A 22,244-nucleotide genomic window follows, 5' to 3' on the forward strand; every position below is an offset into this window, starting at 1 on the left:
CTTCCAGTATCCGTATACACTGCTATATACTACTATATACACCGCAGGAGAAATGCTAGCACAGGCTTCCAGTATCTGTATACACTGCTATACACTACTATATACACCGCAGGAGAAATGCTAGCACAGGCTTCCAGTATCCATATACACTGCTATATACTACTATATACACCGCAGGAGAAATGCTAGCACAGGCTTCAAGTATCCGTATACACTGCTATATACTACTATATACACCACAGGAGAAATGCTAGCACAGGCTTCCAGTATCCGTATACACTGCTATATACTACTATATACACCGCAGGAGAAATGCTAGCACAGGCTTCCAGTATCCGTATACACTGCTATATACTACTATATACACCGCAGGAGAAATGCTAGCACAGGCTTCCAGTATCCGTATACACTGCTATATACTACTATATACACCGCAGGAGAAATGCTAGCACAGGCTTCCAGTATCCGTAGTTTCAGGTGCTGCACATCTCGTATCTTCACAGCATAGACTATTACCTTCAGATGACCCCAAAGATAAAAGTCTAAGGGGGTCAGATCGGGAGACCTTGGGGGCCATTCAACTGGCCCACGACGACCAATCCACTTGATGTGTTTCCCTCTTTATGCACTGAAGCTGGCACGTTCCCTGAGTTTTTCCAGCAAGATGGTGACCACCACATTATGGGTGTCAGGTCCAAGCATTCCTAGATGAACAGTTTCCTGGAAAGGAGATTGGTCGTCGTGGGCCAATTGAATGACCCCCAAGGTCTCCCGATCTGACCCCCTTAGACTTTTATCTTTGGGGTCATCTGAAGGTAATAGTCTATGCTGTGAAGATACGAGATGTGCAGAACCTGAAACTACGGATACTGGAAGCCTGTGCTAGCATTTCTCCTGCGGTGTATATAGTAGTATATAGCAGTGTATATGGATACTGGAAGCCTGTGCTAGCATTTCTCCTGCGGTGTATATAGTAGTATATAGCAGTGTATACGGATACTGGAAGCCTGTGCTAGCATTTCTCCTGCGGTGCATATATTAGTATATAGCAGTGTATACGGATACTGGAAGCCTGTGCTAGCATTTCTCCTGCGGTGCATATAGTAGTATATAGCAGTGTATACGGATACTGGAAGCCTGTGCTAGCATTTCTCCTGCGGTGTATATAGTAGTATATAGCAGTGTATACGGATACTGGAAGCCTGTGCTAGCATTTCTCCTGCGGTGTATATAGTAGTATATAGCAGTGTATACGGATACTGGAAGCCTGTTCTAGCATTTCTCCTGCGGTGTATATAGTAGTATATAGCAGTGTATACGGATACTGGAAGCCTGTGCTAGCATTTCTCCTGCGGTGCATATAGTAGTATATAGCAGTGTATACGGATACTGGAAGCCTGTGCTAGCATTTCTCCTGCGGTGCATATAGTAGTATATAGCAGTGTATACGGATACTGGAAGCCTGTGCTAGCATTTCTCCTGCGGTGTATATAGTAGTATATAGCAGTGTATACGGATACTGGAAGCCTGTGCTAGCATTTCTCCTGCGGTGTATATAGTAGTATATAGCAGTGTATACGGATACTGGAAGCCTGTTCTAGCATTTCTCCTGCGGTGTATATAGTAGTATATAGCAGTGTATACGGATACTGGAAGCCTGTGCTAGCATTTCTCCTGCGGTGTATATAGTAGTATATAGCAGTGTATACGGATACTGGAAGCCTGTGCTAGCATTTCTCCTGCGGTGTATATAGTAGTATATAGCAGTGTATACGGATACTGGAAGCCTGTGCTAGAATTTCTCCTGCGGTGTATATAGTAGTATATAGCAGTGTATATGGATACTGGAAGCCTGTGCTAGCATTTCTCCTGCGGTGTATATAGTAGTATATAGCAGTGTATACGGATACTGGAAGCCTGTGCTAGCATTTCTCCTGCGGTGTATATAGTAGTATATAGCAGTGTATATGGATACTGGAAGCCTGTGCTAGCATTTCTCCTGCGGTGTATATAGTAGTATATAGCAGTGTATATGGATACTGGAAGCCTGTGCTAGCATTTCTCCTGCGGTGTATATAGTAGTATATAGTAGTATATACGGATACTGGAAGCCTGTGCTAGCATTTCTCCTGCGGTGTATATAGTAGTATATAGCAGTGTATACGGATACTGGAAGCCTGTGCTAGCATTTCTCCTGCGGTGTATATAGTAGTATATAGCAGTATATAGAGAAGAGGGTTGCATTGACAATCCAACACAATGGGCAGCACATTGAACACATTTTATAAGTGGTCAGAAACTTGTAAATAACTCATGAAAGAATAAAGTTACATTAAAACCAAGAACACCATTGTTTTTCTTGTGGAATTCCCAATAAGTTTGATGTGTCACGTGACCCTCTTCCTATTGAAAAATCAAAAGTTGGATTCAAAATGGCCGACTTCAAAATGGCCGCCATGGTCACCACCCATCTTGAAAAGTTTCCCCCCCTCACATATACTAATGTGCCACAAACAGGAAGTTACTATCACCAACCATTCCCATTTTATTAAGGTGTATCCATAGAAATGGCCCACCCTGTACAAATGTTCAAGTGTATTGGGGCACAATAAACAACCTTGACCTTCTTGAGTATTTTTTAAAGGCTTAAAAAAATAATTAAAAAAAATAATAATGTGTTATACTTTTACCCCAACTGTCCCCTTGACTCCTGACTACCCAAATCCCATACATCTACTTCCTAGATCCATACAGTGTCAAGCTCAGCCAAGGCTCGATGGTAACTCTAAGTCAGTGTTTCCCAACCAGGGTGCCTCCAGCTGTGGCCAAACTACAACTCCCAGCATGCCCGGACAGCCAAAGGCTGTCCGGGCATGCTGGGAGTTGTAGTTTGGCCACAGCTGGAGGCACCCTGGTTGGGAAACACTGCTCTAAGTCATAAAACAGTCACAGTACAGCTCAATGTTTCTCTATACAGGAACCATCTTAGGAGTTTGTGAAATTTAGGAATATATTGAGATTAGAACTTATTATACAGTATCTGAGTTTTCAAGACTGTTTCCTTATCCAATCTTCTTTTTGATGTCAAAATTCTTTAGCTTAGTCCCATTGCCAGACACTTACCAGTTGTAGCGGCCTCTTCTCTATCACTTTCTACTTGAAGCAGCTCAGGATTACTAGAGAAGATTGAGGTTGGGTGTAGGACAATTCCCTGCTTAGTCCTTGTATGAAAAACCTGCAGTCAATAAGGTAAAACCATAAGCAAAATGCACTGTTGTTACGTTACCTATGGTGCCGGTACCCAAAGGTGAGCCATCTGTGTACATAAGACTGAGTGGTAATGCAGATTGCACTACGATATAAGATCCAGATACAGTGATGTAATGTCAGGGACCCTCAGAGGGCGGAGGAAGGCACAAAACTACCACCGTTTCTTTAAAGGGAACCAATCATCAGATTTTACCCTATATAACGCTTTATTTTCCCCATTCCCGGGGGACGCTCCTGCCCCCAGGGAGAATGTTAAACAGATTTGTAAATTACTTCTATTAACAAATCTTAATCCTTCCAGTACTTATTAGCTGCTGAATATTACAGAGGAAATTCTTTTCTTTTTGGAACACAGAGCTCTCTGCTGACATCATGACCACAGTGCTCTCTGCTGACATCAGGAGCACAGTGCTCTCTGCTGACATCACGTGCACAGTGCTCTCTGCTGACACCTCTGTCCATTTTAGGAACTTTCCAGAGCAGCATATATTTACTATGGGGATTTTCTCCTACTCTAGACAGTTCTTAAAATGAACAGAGATGTCAGCAGAGAGCACTGTGATCAAGATGTCAGCAGAGAGCTCTGTGTTCCAAAAAGAAAAGAATTTCCTCTGTAATATTCAGCAGCTAATAAGTGCTGGAAGGATTAAGATTTTGTAATAGAAGTAATTTACAAATCTGTTTAACTTTCTGGCACAGTAGATAAAAAAAATGAATAAAAAAGTTTTCCACCAGAGTACCCCTTTAAAGGATAGGCCACCAATATGAAACACTGGAAAAAACTCTTTAGTGGTCTATTCACATGTACAGTATCCTGTGAATATTTGATGCACAGGATTTGAAGCTGCAGGTTTTATGCTGCAGATTTCAATGTAAACTAAATGACTGAACACATCATCAAATCTGCAGCTTCAAATCCTATGTATCAAATCTGCGCAGGATCCTGGGTGTATGAAAACACCCTTAATAGGTGAATGCCAATACTGAAAATTAATAGATAAGGTAAGTAAAGTCTACTTGTTTGCAAATTATATCTGATACCGATGAAAAATGTTTAAGCGCACATATACAGAACAAGACTTTTCGCTAAGCTGCAAAGATTGAGCCAATGTTTTGATCGACCACCACAGATCTTCGGGAAATACGAGACCCTACCTGATCAGAATCCTTGCGGCAGCTGTTGAAGTTGTCAGGAAGCGCCAGCTGCGGGTACAGGCCATGGCACACAATAAGTTTCAGCAGCGACAGCTGTTTTGCAGATAACTCCTCCCCCGCACCGGACACTTCTCGCAGCTCGTCGACATTGTGCCTGAGTTTAAACTTGACATCCTGCAAAAATCCATTATTAACATGATTATGACCACAAGGAAACAGAAAAGTTATTATGCTACACAATGGTACTAGAGTACCTACAGCAATATCTGTGCCTGCTGTCAAATCGTAAAAGTTAAGTTAGGCCATGACACTGATCCAGTGTTTCTCAACCGGAGTCCCTCCAGCTGTTGCAAAACTACAACTCCCAGCATGCCAGTTGTAGTTTTAAAACAGCTGAAGGCACCCTGGTTGGGAAACACTGCACTGATCACATACCTGGATGTCTACGCTGTCCTTCTTGTCTTTACTAGATCTTCCATCTTCATCACTGGAGGATCCGGCATCTTCCTCGTGCAGCTTGAGCACTTTTCTTTTGTGTTTTTCCGATCGATCGTGTTCCCTCTTCAGCTGATGAAGTTCTTTGCGCTCCTTGTGCTGCCGGTGGCGGCTGTGGCGGTCCACTACTCGGGTTTCTGTCTCATTTAACATCCCATGGTCCTTTAGAAGACTCTGATAGGAGGCGTCAAAGCAAAGAACACAGTCATTTATTTATTTATTTTTTTTAATCATGCAGCAAGTGGGAGCTCATTTAAAGGGAAGAATTACTGATCATACTGAGGGGATAAGTGTCTAATTGCGGGGGGGGGGGGGGCTTGTGTTCCGACCACTAGGATCCTCGCCCAACACCCTGGCTTTCTGAGAGGGTTGTGTGCTACAGATGGCACAGGCTCCATTAATTCTCTACAGAAGGGCCGAAGAGACCAGAGTGCTGTACTCGGGCATCTCTGGCACTCCCATAGAAACAAATGAAGGGTGTGCCATCTGTAGCGATCCTCTTAAACAGCCAGGACCTGGGCAGGAGATAGTGGGGGTCCCAGAGATTGGAGTACAACCCGCCCCATCCCCCTCCCCCGCGGTGGATAGAAAATATTTTTTCCTCACTGGACTACCCATATGAATTCTTATAAAAGCAATAAGAAAACACTGGTCTATCACTGTGATTACTTAACAAGCTGAAGAGCTTATGTAGGCCCTATACATTTATAGGACAGCTATTTCTCCTCATTTCCCCCTTCGCATGCATGTTAGGATCAGTTGAGAGTGCATGTGTCCTAAATGAAGAGCAGAGATCAAACCACTGCCAAATGTCTCTAACAGTGGTTTATCTCTCTGAGGACAAAGGAATCAGGCAGCTGAAATCCAACATCCTTTATCCTTCTCTTTCCCGACATCTGGTGTTGAGCAGGAGTATGGATATTAGATGATCAGCTGGTTCCACCGGGATCAGCAGGTTTGGTTGACCCATACCTAATTGGTTGGTCCCAACTACTGGATGGCAAGTACCTGTACAAAACGCCTCTCCCCAGAGGAACTTTAGGGTCAGCAAACAAAAGGGTAAGGGATAGGGTCAAGGGTCGTTACATAGATGTGGTTAGGGGAGCAAACCACAGTCCCTTCTGCCCTGTATGGTAAAAGATCTACTATAATGGAGGACCTATTTTGATCTTTGCTATGGTGCCCCCTCTTTTTCTTTTTTCACGAATGCTGCAGAGACACCCAAAGTGGTAAATGCACAGAATATACACTGTCCTGAAACACAAGCAATCACCATCTTGCAGTAAAGAAAGGCACGATTTGGTACAGAATGGTACAAAAAGGTGGAAAGGAGATCTTCCTAGGACTCACTTTGAATTGCCGTCGGAGATTTGTCATCTCATACAATCTTTGTTCCTCCAGCCCTCGCCGGCGACACCACTTCCTGGAGTTACTGGAGCGACTTGATTTAATCTGATTCACAAGATGGGAGGGAAAAAAAAAACTCTCACTTCAACGAGTATGTACACAAATAAGGCAATATAAATAAATGTAAAGATTATACATGTAAAACAATGGCAAAATAAGCATTTCCTTCAGTAGTGTTATGGTGCCTGTGTACAGTAGGATGTCTCTCCTACATCCAGACCAGTCTTCCCTAAACTATTGGTCTCCAACATTTGTAAAACTTTAACTCAAACAATAATGTAGACGACTTATCTGACATAACTGAAAAGAAAATCTGATTTTGCTTATCTAGTCAAAGCCAGACCCTAGCCGATAAGGCCAGACCCTAGCCGATAAGGCCAGACCCTAGCCGATAAGGCCAGACCCTAGCCGATAAGGCCAGACCCTAGCCGATAAGGCCAGACCCTAGCCGATAAGGCCAGACCATAGCCGATAAGGCCAGACCCTAGCCGATAAGGCCAGACCCTAGCCGATAAGGCCAGACCCTAGCCGATAAGGCCAGACCCTAGCCGATAAGGCCAGACCCTAGCCGATAAGGCCAGACCCTAGCCGATAAGGCCAGACCCTAGCCGATAAGGCCAGACCCTAGCCGATAAGGCCAGACCCTAGCCGATAAGGCCAGACCCTAGCCGATAAGGCCAGACCCTAGCCGATAAGGCCAGACCCTAGCCGATAAGGCCAGACCCTAGCCGATAAGGCCAGACCCTAGCCGATAAGGCCAGACCCTAGCCGATAAGGCCAGACCCTAGCCGATAAGGCCAGACCCTAGCCGATAAGGCCAGACCCTAGCCGATAAGGCCAGACCCTAGCCGATAAGCCCTTTGACTTATAATCTGCTGACTGGTTTCCTGTGTAGGAATATTGTTATCTCATCACATTATCAATATCAGTTCCAGTTTCTCAAAGAAATGTTCAAATATCAAAACATACAATCCATGATGGCTGTAAGGTTCGATAACTGAGTTGTAAAATAAATGCACTATCCATATATTTCTGGCCTTTGCTGCTTCATTCAAACAGGGGAACTTGGTATCCACGATTCTATTATTTTTGGGGGACCCAGTTGTCAACATTCCCTTTCTACTGCTGATATCTCTCCCTATACACCCATGAGCACTTCCTTCTCTACTGCTGATATCTCTCCCTATACACCCATGAGCACTTCCTTCTCTACTGCTAATAGCTCTCCCTATACACCCATGAGCACTTCCTTCTCAACTACTAATACCTCTCCCTATACACCCAAGTACTCTAATAGCATTTTCTGCTGCTCTATTACATTGTCAAGGTCTGACTGCAAGAATCCTAGTAATTATTGCCCCCTCCCCCCTCCAAGAATAAGAAAAGAAAAAAAATCAACTCTCCTTTATAGTGAATAAGAAATACAGAATTAGAGCATATCCTCTTAACATGCCGTACACAATCTATACTGGGAATGGCCCTTTATTAGTGGCCATTTACCCGCACAAGGGCAAATAAAATCAAGTATGGGACCATATTGAGTGCTTCTGATTACCTTAAAGGGGTTCTCCACTGCCCTGCCTTCCGGAGCACCGCTCGCAGCGTCCAGAAGTTTATGACTCCGAACGCTGTGTGTGCGGGCTTCCGTGTTCGAAGCCGCCCCCTCATGACATCACCCCCTGCCCCCTCGTTGAGGGGGCGGGCGTGACGTCACGAGGGGTGGCCTCGAACACGGAAGCCCGCACACAGAGTTCGGAGTAATAAACTTCCGGACGCTGGGAGCGGAGCTCCGGAAGGGCGGGCAGTGGAGAACCCCTTTAAGTCGGCATCAATTTGTTTATCAATTTCTTGAGTGGCAGTAATCTCTCCATGCTCTCAATGATATTTTTCCTCAATATAATGGCTAATTCCAAAATAATTGCTATAATGGCTAATTCCAGAGGTTGTATTGTAATATAAAATGTAACTCTGTTTTTAAGTTAAGACCCTTTCGTAAAACACCTTACCCAGGCACCCAAACTTTACCATCTGCCAACTCACCTGTATCCACTCATTGAAAACATTGAGTAACGTGAAGGGGTCTCCATGGTCACTCTCTAAAGGTTTTCTTGCTGTGGAGCATTCTGGATTGTTAGTAGCGCTCCGGACAAAGGGAGACTGTACACTGAGGGCTGCAGCAATAGTCAAGATTGGCTCAACCAGGCTGAATAGCGAACCTAATATGAGCATCTTTCCTACAAGAAAATACAGGATTAGGAGACTGAAAGTTTACACCAAGAATACAGCCAGATCATTGCAGTTTAACCCCTTAAAGGGGTACTCCGCCCCTAGACATCTTATCCCCTATCCAAAAGGATAGGGGATAAGAAGTCAGATCGCAGGGGTCCCGCTGCTGGGGACCCCGGGATCTCGCCTGCAGCACCCACCTCAACGGCTTCCGGCAACGCTGGAGGCTTCGGATCCCGACCACGCGAGCGGAAGAGCGTGACGTCACGACTCCGCCCCCGTTTGACATCACGCCCCGCCCCCCAATGCAAGTCTATGGGAGGGGGCGTGACGGCTGTAAAGGGAGTACCCCTTTAAGGACGGACCCATTTTTTACCTTAAAGGACATTTGCAGCGGTACAAATACTTATCCCCTATCCTCAAGATAGGGGATAAGTGTTTGATCGCGGGGGGGTCCGAACGCTGGGGCCCCCGGCGATCTCCCGTACGTGGTCGCGGCTCTCCCGTGCAGGAGACGTGCCAGCCACAGCATGTCATTGCGGCCGGCACGCCTCCTCCATACATCTCTATGAACTGTATGGGGACGGGGAGGAGATGGGGCGTCATCGTCGACCTCTAGGTCGACGCTACGTTACCATGGACGCTAATGGCGGCCCCCCGTTAGGGAGATCGAGGGGGGTCCCAGCGGTCGGACCCCCCAGCGATCAAACACTTATCCCCTATCCTGTGGATAGGGGATAAGTGTAATTCCGCTGCAGTTGTCCTTTAATGACCAGGCTCTTTTTTTTTTTTTTTTTTTTTTACTTGTATCTCTTTAAATGGTAGAAGGCTTTTTCTGAGCGGAACGATTCGGAGATAGTTTTTTCATGATATATTGTACTTTATAAAAGTGGTGCACTTTTGTTGACACAAAATGAAAAAATTTCTGGTGTTTTCTTTTTTTTTTATGGTGTACACTGTGCGGTAAAAGTGATGTTATATTTATTCTGTGGGTCAGTACGATTATGGCGATACCCATTTTATATCGCTTTCTATGTTCTTTTTCTGAGCAAAATTATTTTTCTGCCATTCATTTTCCAACAGCCGTACTCTGACACCATTGAGTAAGGGCTTATTTTTTGCGGGATGAGCTGTACTTGATTGGTATCCTTTTTTCGATATGGGCTGGTTTTTGATTTTTTTTATTCCGCTATTTGTACCAAAATTGGCAAATTTAGCATTTTTGTTATTATTTATTTGTATTTTTTTTACAGCTTTCACCGCGCAGGGTAATTTACATTATAGTTTTATAGTACGCATCATTATGGATGTGGCAATACCTATTATGCATATTATTTGTGTTTTTGATCTTTTTTGGAGATAATACAGGGCTTTTATTGGGAAAGGGGCATTTTTTTATTCTTTTTTACACTTCATACTTTTATTGAAGAACTTTTTATTTTATTTTTTACACTTTTTACAGGTTATACTATGCTGCAATACATTTGTACTGCAGCACAGTATGACCCGATCAGCTGCACACGCTACAGCCTGTGCGATCCAGCCTGTGGCTGGATCTTACAGGCATCCGTAGTAGGCAGAGAGGAGATCATGATCTGACCTCCTGCTGCCGTAGCAACCAACGGCGACCCACGATCGTATCGCAGCACCGCCGTTGGTGAACAGGGGGAGCGTGCTCCCACTGTCAACACCATAGATGCCGTGATCACGGCATCTACGGGGTTAATGCTGCCGGGACCGGTGCGATCGCGGCTCCGGCAGCTGTGGCGGGACTCCGGCTGTGATTGACAGCCAGGTCCCGCCGCCGATCTCCTGCGCTGCCCACGGCTGCACACTAGGTATGCATACGTCCCATAGCGGGAAGGGGTTAATAAGCTAAAAACTCTTAAAGAAGTTGTCAGGGATCAGGCTGTGTCTGGTATTGCAGCTAAGTCACATTGACTTAAATCAGTGTTTCCCAACCAGGGTGCCTCCAGCTGTGGCCAAACTACAACTCCCAGCATGCCCGGACAGCCATGCTGGGAGTTTTAGTTTGGCCACAGCTGGAGGCACCCTGATTGGGAAACACTGACTTACTGTAAATGACGATAAGCTGCAGTACCAGTCACAGCCTATAGAGTTACGCTGTTTCTGAAAAGAAAAGAACAAAAAAAAAAAACAACAACAATCTAATCCAGACAACCCGTTTAACCATAATCCTTACCAATAACAACATCCACTGGTAGCTGTGCCAAGAGATTCCCAATGGGTGTGAGCTCTTCACTGGCATCTAATGCACCTTGGTCTCGCAAATAGAAAATGGCGGTCTCAATGCTGGACATGGGGGGCTGTTCAATAAAAGGAAAGGTGCGCGGATCCCCTAGACCCATACTCTTCATCTGAAAGTAACAAACACTGACTGTTCACATATCATAATAACTTGAGACACAATTACTATCTGCAGTAACAATACACGTACTTGTAAGACTAAAGCATCCAATGCGACACGCTGAATTTCCGGCACAGGATACGGAGCAAAAGCATCATAGTCTGACTCTGCATACAGGCGATAGCACACACCAGGGCCTGTCCTACCAGCTCGGCCTTTTCTCTGCTCAGCACTGGCACGGCTAATCCAAAACTCCTGCAGTCGCTGCATCTTTGCTTTGGGGTCAAAACTCATCTCTTTGACTTTCCCTGCAATAATAAGGCAGAAGACTGAGAATGGGTTAGGGTCCATGCACACTACAGATATTCTGCTTGCAGCAGGATCCCATAGATCTCATTGACACTCTGCTGCTCAGCGCACACTACGGATGTTCCAGAGCTGAACTGCCGATGCGGATCCAGATTCCACCAAATGAATTCCTGTGGCAGAATCTGCTCGCAAAAGCCCATTAGTCATTGGGACTTTGAATAGCAGTAATCAAAGAAGGAAGGTGATCCAGCTCCCAATCCAGTTAAAAGTTAGAGCTTTATTCAAACATGTTAAAATCCAGTGGTACAAAAAAGAAAATAGGATAAAACACACAAGGGAAAACACACCAACGCGTTTTGACCTGCTAGCAAGTCTTAATCATGACTAATGATTAAGACTTGCTAGCAGGTCGAAACGCGTTGGTGCGTTTTCCCTTGTGTGTTTTATCCTATTTTCTTTTTTGTACCACTGGATTTTAACATGTTTGAATAAAGCTCTAACTTTTAACTGGATTGGGAGCTGGATCACCTTCCTTCTTTGATTACTGTTGCACCTGGAGACACGGCTCCTGAGTTTGATCCGACTGCTTCCACGAGGAGAGATGTGCTGGCGTCTACCCTGAATGACATACTGGTGAGCTGATCTATCGCCCCTTTTTTCTTTGCCTAAATTTGAATAGCAGTGGTTAATTTCCGCTGCAAATTCTGTGAAAGAATAACCCCAATTCCGGACAGTGCGGATCCACTGATGGAATTCAGTGAGGAAAATCCTTTCAGAATATCCGTAGTGTGCATGAGCCCTAAGGCTAGCAGCAGTTGTGTTACCCTACGAAACTAGGCCGCTGGGAGGAAGGAGGAGGTTATAGATACAATCACCCCTGTTCTCTGGAAAGCAGTTTGCCTGTATAAAAGCTGAAACAGACTTCCGGAGAAAATCCCTTACCTGAGTCTAGTACAAATCTGACCCCATCAATAGTCACAGAGGTTTCGGCAATGTTGGTGGAGATTATACATTTTCGGACACCAGGTGGAGCTAAGTCAAATACCTAAATTATTGATTTAGAAAGAGACAAGTTAACCAGCATCACTCCTGTGAATATAACCACTATTAGGACTCTATCAGAAAATGATGATCTAAGTCAGTGGTCTTCAACCTGCGGACCTCCAGATGTTGCAAAACTACAATTCCCAGCATGCCCGGACAGCCAACGGCTGTCCAGGCATGATGGGAGTTGTAGTTTTGCAACATCTAAAAGGTCCGCAGGTTGAAGACCACTGATCTAAGTAGTAATATTAAAGGGGTATTCCAGGAAAAAAAACTTTTTTTATATATATCAACTGGCTCCAGAAAGTTAAACAGATTTGTAAATTACTTCTATTAAAAAAATCTTAATCCTTTCAGTACTTATGAGCTTCTGAAGTTAAGGTTGTTCTTTTCTGTCTAAGTGCTCTCTGATGACACGTGTCTCGGGGAAACGCACAGTTTAAAAGAGGTTTGCTATGGGGATTTGCTTCTAAACTGGGCGTTTCCCGAGACAGGTGTCGTCAGAGAGCACTTAGAATGAAAAGAACAATCTTAACCCCTTAAGGACACAGCCCATTTTCACCTCTAGGACGCAGCCCTTTTTTGCACATCTGACCACTGTCACTTTAAACATTAATAACTCTGGAATGCTTTTACTTATCAATCTGATTCCGAGATAGTTTTTTCGTGACATATTCTACTTTAACATAGTGGTAAATTTTTGTGGTAACTTGCATCCTTTCTTGGTGAAAAATCCCAAAATTTGATGAAAAAATTTTAAATTTTGCATTTTTCTAACTTTGAAGCTCTCTGTTTGTAAGGAAAATGGATATTCCAAATATTTTTTTTTTTTTGGATTCACATATACAATATGTCTACTTTATATTTTCATCATAAAATTTATGAGTTTTTACTTTTGGAAGACACCAGAGGGCTTCAAAGTTCAGCAGCAATTTTACAATTTTTCACAAAATTTTCAAACTCGCTATTTTTCATGGACCAGTTCAGGTTTGAAGTGGATTTGAAGGGTCTTCATATTAGAAATACCCCATAAATGACCCCATTACAAAAACTGCACCCCCCAAAGTATTCAAAATGACATTCAGTAAGTGTTTTAACCCTTTAGGTGTTTCACAGGAAAAGCAGCAAAGTGAAGGAGAAAATTCAAAATCTTCATTTTTAACACTTGCATGTTCTTGTAGACCTAATTTTTGAATTTTTACAAGGGGTAAAAGGATAAAATTTATACTTGAATTTGTAGCCCAATTTCTCTCGAGTAAGCACATACCTCATATGTCTATGTAAATTGTTCGGCGGGCACAGTAGAGGGCTCAGAAGCGAAGGAGCGACAAGGGGATTTTGGAGAGTACGTTTTTCTGAAATGGTTTTTGGGAGGCATGTTGCATTTAGGAAGCCCCTATGGTGCCAGAACAGCAAAAAAAAACATGGCATACCATTTTGGAAACTAGACCCCTTGAGGAACGTAACAAGGAATTAAGTGAGCCTTAATACCCCACAGGTGTTTCATGACTTTTGGATATGTAAAAAAAAAAATAAAAAAAAAATGTTTCACTAAAATGTGTGTTTCCCCCCAAATTTCACATTTTTTGCAAGGGTTAATAGCAGAAAATACCCCCCAAAATGTGTAACCCCATCTCTTCTGAGTATGGAGGTACCCCATAAGTTGACCTGAAGTGCATTACGGGCGAACTACAATGCTCAGAAGAGAAGGAGTCATATTTGGCTTTTTGAGAGCAAATTTTGCTCGGGGGGCATGTCGCATTTAGGAAGCCCCTATGGTGCCAGGACAGCAAAAAAAAACGACATGGCATACCATTTTGGAAACTAGACTCCTTGAGGAACGTAACAAGGGATAAAGTGAACCTTAATACCCCACAGGTGTTTCACGACTTTTGCATATGTAAAAAAAAAAATTTTTTTTTCCCAAAAATGCTTGGTTTAGCAAAAATTTTACATTTTAAAAAAGGTAATAGCAGAAAATACCCCCAAAAATTTGAAGCCCAATTTCTCCCGATTCAGAAAACACCCAATATGGGGATGAAAAGTGCTCTGCTGGCGCACTACAGGTCTCAGAAGAGAAGGAGTCACATTTGGCTTTTTGGAAGCAAATTTTGCTCTGGGGGCATGCCGCATTTAGGAAGCACCTATGGTGCCAGGACAGAAAAAAAAACCACATGGCATACCATTTTGGAAACTAGACCCCTTGGGGAACGTAACAAGGGGTAAAGTGAACCTTAATACCCCACAGGTGTTTCACGACTTTTGCATATGTAAAAAAAAATATTTTTTTTTACACTAAAATGCTTGTTTTCCCCCAAATTTTACATTTTTACAAGGGATAATAGCAGAAAATACCCCCCAAAATTTGTAACACCATCTCTTCTGAGTATGGAAATACCCAATAAGTGGACGTGAAGTGCACTGGGGGCGAACTACAATGCTCAGAAGAGAAGGAGCATCATTGAGCTTTTGGAGAGAGAATTTGGCCATGTGCATTTCCAAAGCCCCCCGTGGTGCCAGAACAGTGGACCCCCCCACATGTGACCCCATTTTTAAAACTACACCCCTCATGGAAGGTAATAAGGGGTGCAGGGAGAATTTACACCCCACTGGCATTTGACGGATCTTTGGAACAGTGGGCTGTGCAAATTAAAAATTTTATTTTTCATTTTCACAGACCCCTGTTTCAAAGATCTGTCAGACACCTGTGGGGTGTAAATGCTCACTGTACCCCTTATTACATTCCGTGAGGGGTGTAGTTTCCAAAATGCGGTCACATGTGGGTATTTATTGTTTTGCACTTATGTCAGAACCGCTGTAAAATCAGCCACCCCTGTGCAAATCACCAATTTAGACCTCAAATTTACATGGTGCACTCTCCCTTCTGGGCCTTGTTGTGCGCCCCCAGAACACTTTGCGCCCACATATGGGGTAATTCCGTCCTCAGGAGAAATTGCGTTACAAATTTTGGAGGCTTTTTTTCTTTTCCCGCTCGTGAAATTTTAAAGTATGGGGCAACACCAGTATGTTAGTGTACAAAAATGTTTTTTTTTTTTTTTACACTAACATGCTGGTGTAGACCCCAACTTTACCTTTTCATAAGGGGTAAAAGGAGAAAAAGCCCCCCAAAATTTGTTAGGCAATTTCTCCCGAGTACGGCGATACCCCATATGTGGCCCTAAACTGTTGCCTTGAAATACGACAGGGCTCCAAAGTGAGAGCGCCATGCGCATTTGAGGCCTAAATTAGGGATTTGCATAGGGGTGGACATAGGGGTATTCTACACCAGTGATTCTCAAACAGGGTGCCTCCAGCTGTTGCTAAACTCCCAGCATGCTTGGACAGTCAATGGCTGTCCGGAAATGCTGGGAGTTTTTGTTTTGCAACAGCTGGAGGCTCCGTTTTGGAAACACTGCTGTAGGATACGTTTTTCATTTTTATTGGGGGGGAAGTGGTGGTGGGGGGGGGCAGTGTACGTGTGTATATGTAGTGTTTTACTCTTTATTTTGTGTTAGCGTAGTGTAGTGTTTTTTAGGTTACATTCACACTGACGGCGGATTACACTGAGTCTCCCGCTAGGAGTTTGAGCTGCGGCTGCAGCTCAAACTTGAAGCAGGGAACTCACTGTAATCCGTCGCCAGTGTGAATGTAACCTGTACATTCACATGGGAGGGGGGGGGGGGGGGAACTACAACTCCCAGCATGCACTGACAGAACGTGCATGCTGGGAGTTGTAGCTTTGCAACAGCTGGAGGCACACTGGTTGGAAAATACTGAGTTAGGTAATAGAACCTATTACCTAACTCGGTATTTCCCAACCAGTGTGCCTCCAGCTGTTGCAGAACTACAACTCTCAGCATGTACTGATTGCCAAAGGGAATGCTGGGAGATGTAGTTATGCAACAGCTGGAGGCACGCAAGTACAACTCCCAGCATGCCGAGACAGCCATTTGCTGTTCCTGAATGCTGGGAGTTGTAGTTTTGCAAGATTTAGAGGGGTTCAGGCTGGAGATCACTGACAGTGGTCTCTAAACTGTGGCCCTCCAGATGTTGCAAAACTACAAATCTCAGCATGCTAAGACAGCAAACTGCTGTCTGGGCATGCTGGGAGTTGTAGTTTTGTAATATCTGGAGGGCTACAGTTTAGAGACCACTGTCAGTGATCTCCAGCCTGAACCCCTCTAAATCTTGCAAAACTACAACTCCCAGCATGCCAACACAGCAAACAGCTGTCAAGGCATGGTGGGAGTTGTAGTTTTGCAACATCTGGAGGGCGACAGTTTAGAGACCACTCTCTAAACTGTCGCCCTGCAGATGTTGCTAGGCAACAGACTCCTGGACACGCGGCGTCATACTTACCTCCACCGCCGCCGTGATCACAGCCGCCGCCGGGTAAGTGACCGCCGCCGCTGCTACTACACGGTTCCCCCCGCTGTGCCCGGACACCGATGGGTGGGCATAGCGGGGGGAACCGAACTTTAACCCCCCCGCCCCCAGTCTGCTATTGGTCGGCCGCTCCGCCGATCAATAGCAGGGATAGGAGGGGTGGCAACCCTGCCACCTCACTCCTATCTCTTCAAGGGGGATCGAGGGTGTCTTGGACACCCCCGATCCCCCTTATTTTATCGCGGCGCCGCCGTTGATGGGCAGGGGGAGAGCGCTCCCCCTGCAAACACCGTAGATGCCGTGATCAGAACTGATCACGGCATCTATGGGGTTAATGCTGCCGGGACCGGGATCGCGGCCCCGGCAGCTGCGGTGGGACTCCGGCTGTGATTGACAGCTGAGTCCCACCCGCGATCTCCTGCGCTGCCTGCGGCAGAGCAGGAGATCGCTTGGACATATACATACGTCCATTTGCGCGAACGTGTAATTCGCCTGGACGTATGCATACGTCCAATAGCGGGAAGGGGTTAAAGGGGTACTCTGGTGAAAACCTTTCTTCTTTTAAATCAACTGGTGGCAGAAAGTTAAACATATTTGTAAATTACTTCTATAAAAAAATCTTAATCCTTCCAGTACTTATTAGCTGCTGAATGCTACAGAGGAAATTCCTTTCTTTTTGGAACACTGATGACATCACGAGCACAGTGCTCTCTGCTGACATCTCTGTCCATTTTAGCAACCATCCATAGCAGATGTATGCTAAGGGCAGCATGGTGGTTTAGTGGTTAGCACTGCTGCCTTGCAGTGCTGGGGACTTGGGTTCAAATCCCATTAAGGACAATGATAAATAAAGCGTTATTATTATTATAATAACGTCAGCAGCGAGCACTGTGCTCGTGATGTCATCAGAGAGCATTCCAAAAAGAAAAGAATTTCCTCTGTAGTATTCAGCAGCTAATAAGTACAGGAAGGATTAAGATTTTTTAATAGAAGTAATTTACAAATATGTTTAAATTTCTGCCACCAGTTGATTTAAAAGAAAAAAGGTTTTCACCGGAGTACCCCTTTAACTTCAGAAGCTCATAAGTACTGAAAGGATTAAGATTTTTTAATAGAAGTAATTTACAAATCTGTTTAACTTTCTGGAGCCAGTTGATAAATATATATAAAAAAAAAAAAATTTTTAATGCTGATCATACCCATTAGATATGTCAGCCAAACCAGTTCATTTAAACAGGACCGGACGGGCATCTAATGTGTATGGGCCCTCTGGATTTTCTCCCAACAGCAGATGTCGGGGGAGAGATACATTGGCCATGTTGAATTTCAACATGACGGATACTTGGGAGATAAGCCACTGCCAAAGGAGCCTAGAAGTGGCTTTCTCCCTTCTCCTGACTTGAGTAGGCACTGTGTAATGCTAAATTACTCCTGTGGTGGTGCAGCAGGAAAATAGAAATCATTGCCATGTTTCTCCAAAGAGTACAGTTGACTGGGGGGGGGGGGCACATTGTGATGAGCTGATTGTCAAGAGATCCATTAAAAAGAAAATATCCAATATAACATTAATTAGGAGGATATTAAATTTATGAAAAAGATGGCCTGAAATATAATTACATATTTATACATGGAAATATCTGTAGCAAATTTCCTTAGAATGCAGAATTGGGCCATTTCTCTGAGAAATGTATCAATGAACTGACAACTGGGTGTTACCATTAACCATACACAGTTGCCATCACTGATTGGACAATATTTGACTGTGTAGGACAGTGTTTCCAGTTGTTGTAAGACTACAACTCCCAGAATGCAGGGAAATGTGGTTTTGCAAAAGATGGAGGCACCCTAGTCATGAAACGGTGATTTAGGGACACACCTCATTGACACGGGAACAGTAGCACCCAGTTGTCAATTTATTATTCATTCTCAGAAAGAATAATATAGGAATCACACAAAGCAAAAAAAAAGCTACATAATTGGTTTTTTTTTAAAAGTGGAATGTAGGTGCTTTCTTAAAATAAAAAATGATAACAGAAGGAGTACAGGACATATTAAAATGGCAAAAAGAAAACTCTGTTTCAGCCTTCGGCTGTCCGGGCATGCTGGGAGTTGTAGCTTTGCAACAGCTTGAGACACACTGGTTAAGAAACACTGCTTTACAGATAACACATAAATAATGTGTATAAAATAGAGGTAAGAGAGAAGGATCCTTACTCTCCAAGCATACCTTATCTTGTTCTGCAATGGACAGGGTACTGTGTAATGGAAGAACGATCCAGCGCTGAGTATGGGTGGCGTATACTTGTACAGCCTCCTGCACGCTGCTGATTTCTGTAACCCCGCTCAGAAAAATAAGCAGATCTCCGCGCTCATCCACTGGATACTTGTGATCGATGGATTGTAGGACACGGAGGTAAGGTCTGGGGTCCAGCTTCTCGGTCTTTGATGTGGTTTCCTCCTGGGGAATGGGTTGGTAGATCACCTAGGACATGAAATTCCATAAAAATCATTGAACGTGGAGCTAGATTTATCAAAATCAATGCAGAGGAAAAGGCCTCTGAAAAATTTAAGGAGTAATCTGATTGGTCTTAATAAATCTTCCCAAATAGTCTTAAAGATGTTATCCAGTTATCTAAAATCCGTAGGATAGGGAAGAAGTGTCATATCTCAGGGGGTCCGACTGTGGGGACCCCCCGCGCTCCTTGTGAATGGAGGTGTGTCAACTGAACAAAGGGTTGGCTGACACGCCCCCTCTATGGGAGAGCTGGACACACACAGCGTTTGTGTATCTCCGGCTCTCCTATAGATATACATAAAGGACCATGTTGGCCACCGCTTCATTATGTGGTTGACACACTCTGTTCATGCATAGAGCCAGGGTGCCGGGCGGGAGATCGTAGGGGGAAGGGCCCGGTAGTCGAACCCCCTGCGATCTGACACTTATAAGTTTTTAGACACTGGATTACCTTTTTAAGCATTTAGCAAATTCTATGTTTTAATCCTACTACCTGTATAGGAAACAGTCTCCCAGGGACTTGGAGTACAGGGGCCTGGTCAAAGTATCCAGAGAAGAGCTTGATGTTTATGGTGGCCGACATGAGAATGACTTTCAAATCTTTCCGTTCAGCAAGAAGCTGACGTAAAACTCCCAGCAGGAAATCGCTGTGAAGATGTCTTTCATGAACTTCATCTACTATGAGAACCTGGTACTGAGGGACCTCAGAGTCTCTCTGAATCTGACGCAGCAATAGACCTTCTGTTAGAAACACGATTTTCGTGGCCGGTGAACGACTGCTCTCAAAGCGGATCTGGTAGCCAACCTGATGGGTGATACAAAAGCCAATGGCAGAATTTCATTACAACATTGTTCAACATATTATTAGCGTCTTCTTCTGGAACCCACTTCTTACCTTTGATCCATACTGGTTGAGGCTCTCAAACCCTACACGCTTAGCTAATGAAATACACGCAATCCTACGAGGCTGGGTACAAGCTATATGCCCGAATCCTGCTGCCAATAGGTACTGAGGAACCTGTGTAGACTTTCCACATCCAGTGTCTCCGGCGACCACCACAACCTGATGACTTCTAACCATCTGGACTATTTTTTCTCTGTACTGGAAGATGGGTAAGCTTGACCTCTCTTTCCGTAGCTTGGTCAGTTTCCCAAAACTCTGCCTCTGACAAAAGTCCAGATAGTGAAGGACGGCTTTCTTAAATTCATTCAGCTTATCCTTTGGGATGCCTTTAAAATCTCTAGAGCTCCTTTTCTTGTCCGAATGTCCTTGCAAAACTTTTTCAACGTCTCTGCCCAGAACAATCGTCTGGTTGATACGATATCTGGGGTCGTATTCCTTGGGAAGATCCAGAAGGTCATGTCTTTGTCCTTCCTGATGCTCCACTTCATTTAACTTACGGTTATGTTTTTGAAGAATTTGAAATCTCTGGAAACGTTCAAAAAATTGCCAAAACTCTTTACTTTCTTCTGAATGAGCTTTGATGTAACCGTGAGGATCAAAGAATAGATCTTCTAGTAGTTTGCGGTTATGGGGGTTACTCCAGTCCCAGTGGTCACTTCTATCTCTCTCCATGGCATCTTAGACAGGTTACAAAAACACAGACTAGGCCGAGGCTGAAAAAAAACAAAAACAAAAAAAAACATCTGAAATTGTTATTAAATGTTTTAAAAGGATAAAATCAACAGAAAGTGATATTATTTTTACAATTATAATTGTATTTCCCATTAAACAACAATTACGGAACACATTTCCTTAAAATTCCCTCCGCTAATCTCTGTTATTCCTCCTGGAAATGTACCTATAAACTGATAATTGGGCGATCCCATTTCCATGTGTATATAGGGCACATACCTACACAGTCTGCAACTGATTTCAGTGTTCAGGGACACAGCCTTTTCACAAGGGAATGGAAAGACCCAGTTGTCATTTTATTAATATCATTCCAGGAGGAATAACAGAGGAGTGACACAATGCACTTTTAAAAAAAGATGCTCCTTCATTTTTGTGTTACTTTATAGGGAATACAACTACAGTCTTTGCTAAAACAGACAGATCAGGAAAAATGATAATTACTTCTTACAGCAGAACTCATGAAATTCCAGGCGCCATGGCGACTAAGAATTTCCTCCTGGCACCAAAGGTTTTGTCAGACCTTTCCATGAACCATCATCATAGGTCGGGTGAGGGAGTATGACATGAGCGTGGGAATCGAACCTGAAAGCTGACACCTACCGGTATTGACAGATATTGGAGATCACTTCGTCTTTAAACAGTAATGGCGCACACTGGTCCAGTGGTCCAAGGACCACCCCCACCCCCCATTGCAATGTATGTATTTCACTGTACGGTACAGCGCCGTACAAGTAAACAGGGATTACAGCAGCTTCCCGTGAAGCCATGTTCATGGATTTCTGCAACAAATGTCATCAGAAGGGACACGTCCTAGCAGGACACATTGCAGACGCAGAGCACACTGCAATGGGGACATGCATGCACGAAAATATACAGTCTGCATGACAAAATTATTCCCAGAATGCTCCACCAGTTGTTGCAAATCGAACAGTACCATATACTCCCTCTAGAGGCAGTGTTTAGCAACCAGTGTGCCTCCAGCTGTTGCAAAACTACAACTCCCAGCAAGCCCGGACAGCCTTCGGCTGTCCGGGCATGCTGGGAGTTGTAGTTTTGCAAATCTGATTAAGAAACACTGAGCTGTGTTTATATGGAGCACTAACGCAACATGGCCCAATACACCAGTGTTCACACCTTGCGTTAAAAATAGAACACAAGTAAAGATTTGTTGCTGGATGTGTAAGGGGTTAATGAGTTGCATGTTATATGTGACATAAACCAATTTGAGACCCATGAAAAGTACACGAACATGGGCGCACACACTCCACAGCGCTCGGCCTCTCACTAAACGCATCTGTCTGCATGGCGTTATTTACCTGTACACATGTAATCCATCAGGATCTCACATACTTCCAGGATTGCGTTCCACAGCTTCATTTTCCTTCCTTCTTCCGAAAGCGAGGCATGGATGTAAACGTCACTTCCTCTTTCCC

The 22,244-nt window shown here is 44.1% G+C and overlaps 1 protein-coding gene across 1 annotated transcript in view; it reads right to left on the reverse strand.

The window, feature by feature from the left end:
- Window positions 1-22,244, reverse strand: part of DHX34 (DExH-box helicase 34) — a gene marked incomplete at its 3' end in the record, with an annotated part of 35,807 nt that extends 13,563 nt beyond the window's left edge. Inside the window, 12 exon segments of the mRNA XM_056537975.1 lie at window positions 3,124-3,235; window positions 4,426-4,599; window positions 4,861-5,094; window positions 6,271-6,372; window positions 8,368-8,561; window positions 10,757-10,931; window positions 11,012-11,229; window positions 12,173-12,275; window positions 18,888-19,142; window positions 19,669-19,980; window positions 20,071-20,792; window positions 22,128-22,244. Coding sequence (XP_056393950.1) covers window positions 3,124-3,235; window positions 4,426-4,599; window positions 4,861-5,094; window positions 6,271-6,372; window positions 8,368-8,561; window positions 10,757-10,931; window positions 11,012-11,229; window positions 12,173-12,275; window positions 18,888-19,142; window positions 19,669-19,980; window positions 20,071-20,751 — 2,560 coding nt within the window.

The sequence above is a fragment of the Hyla sarda genome, chromosome 9 (genome assembly GCF_029499605.1).
Source record: "Hyla sarda isolate aHylSar1 chromosome 9, aHylSar1.hap1, whole genome shotgun sequence".
In the NCBI taxonomy this organism is placed as follows: Eukaryota; Metazoa; Chordata; class Amphibia; order Anura; family Hylidae; genus Hyla; species Hyla sarda.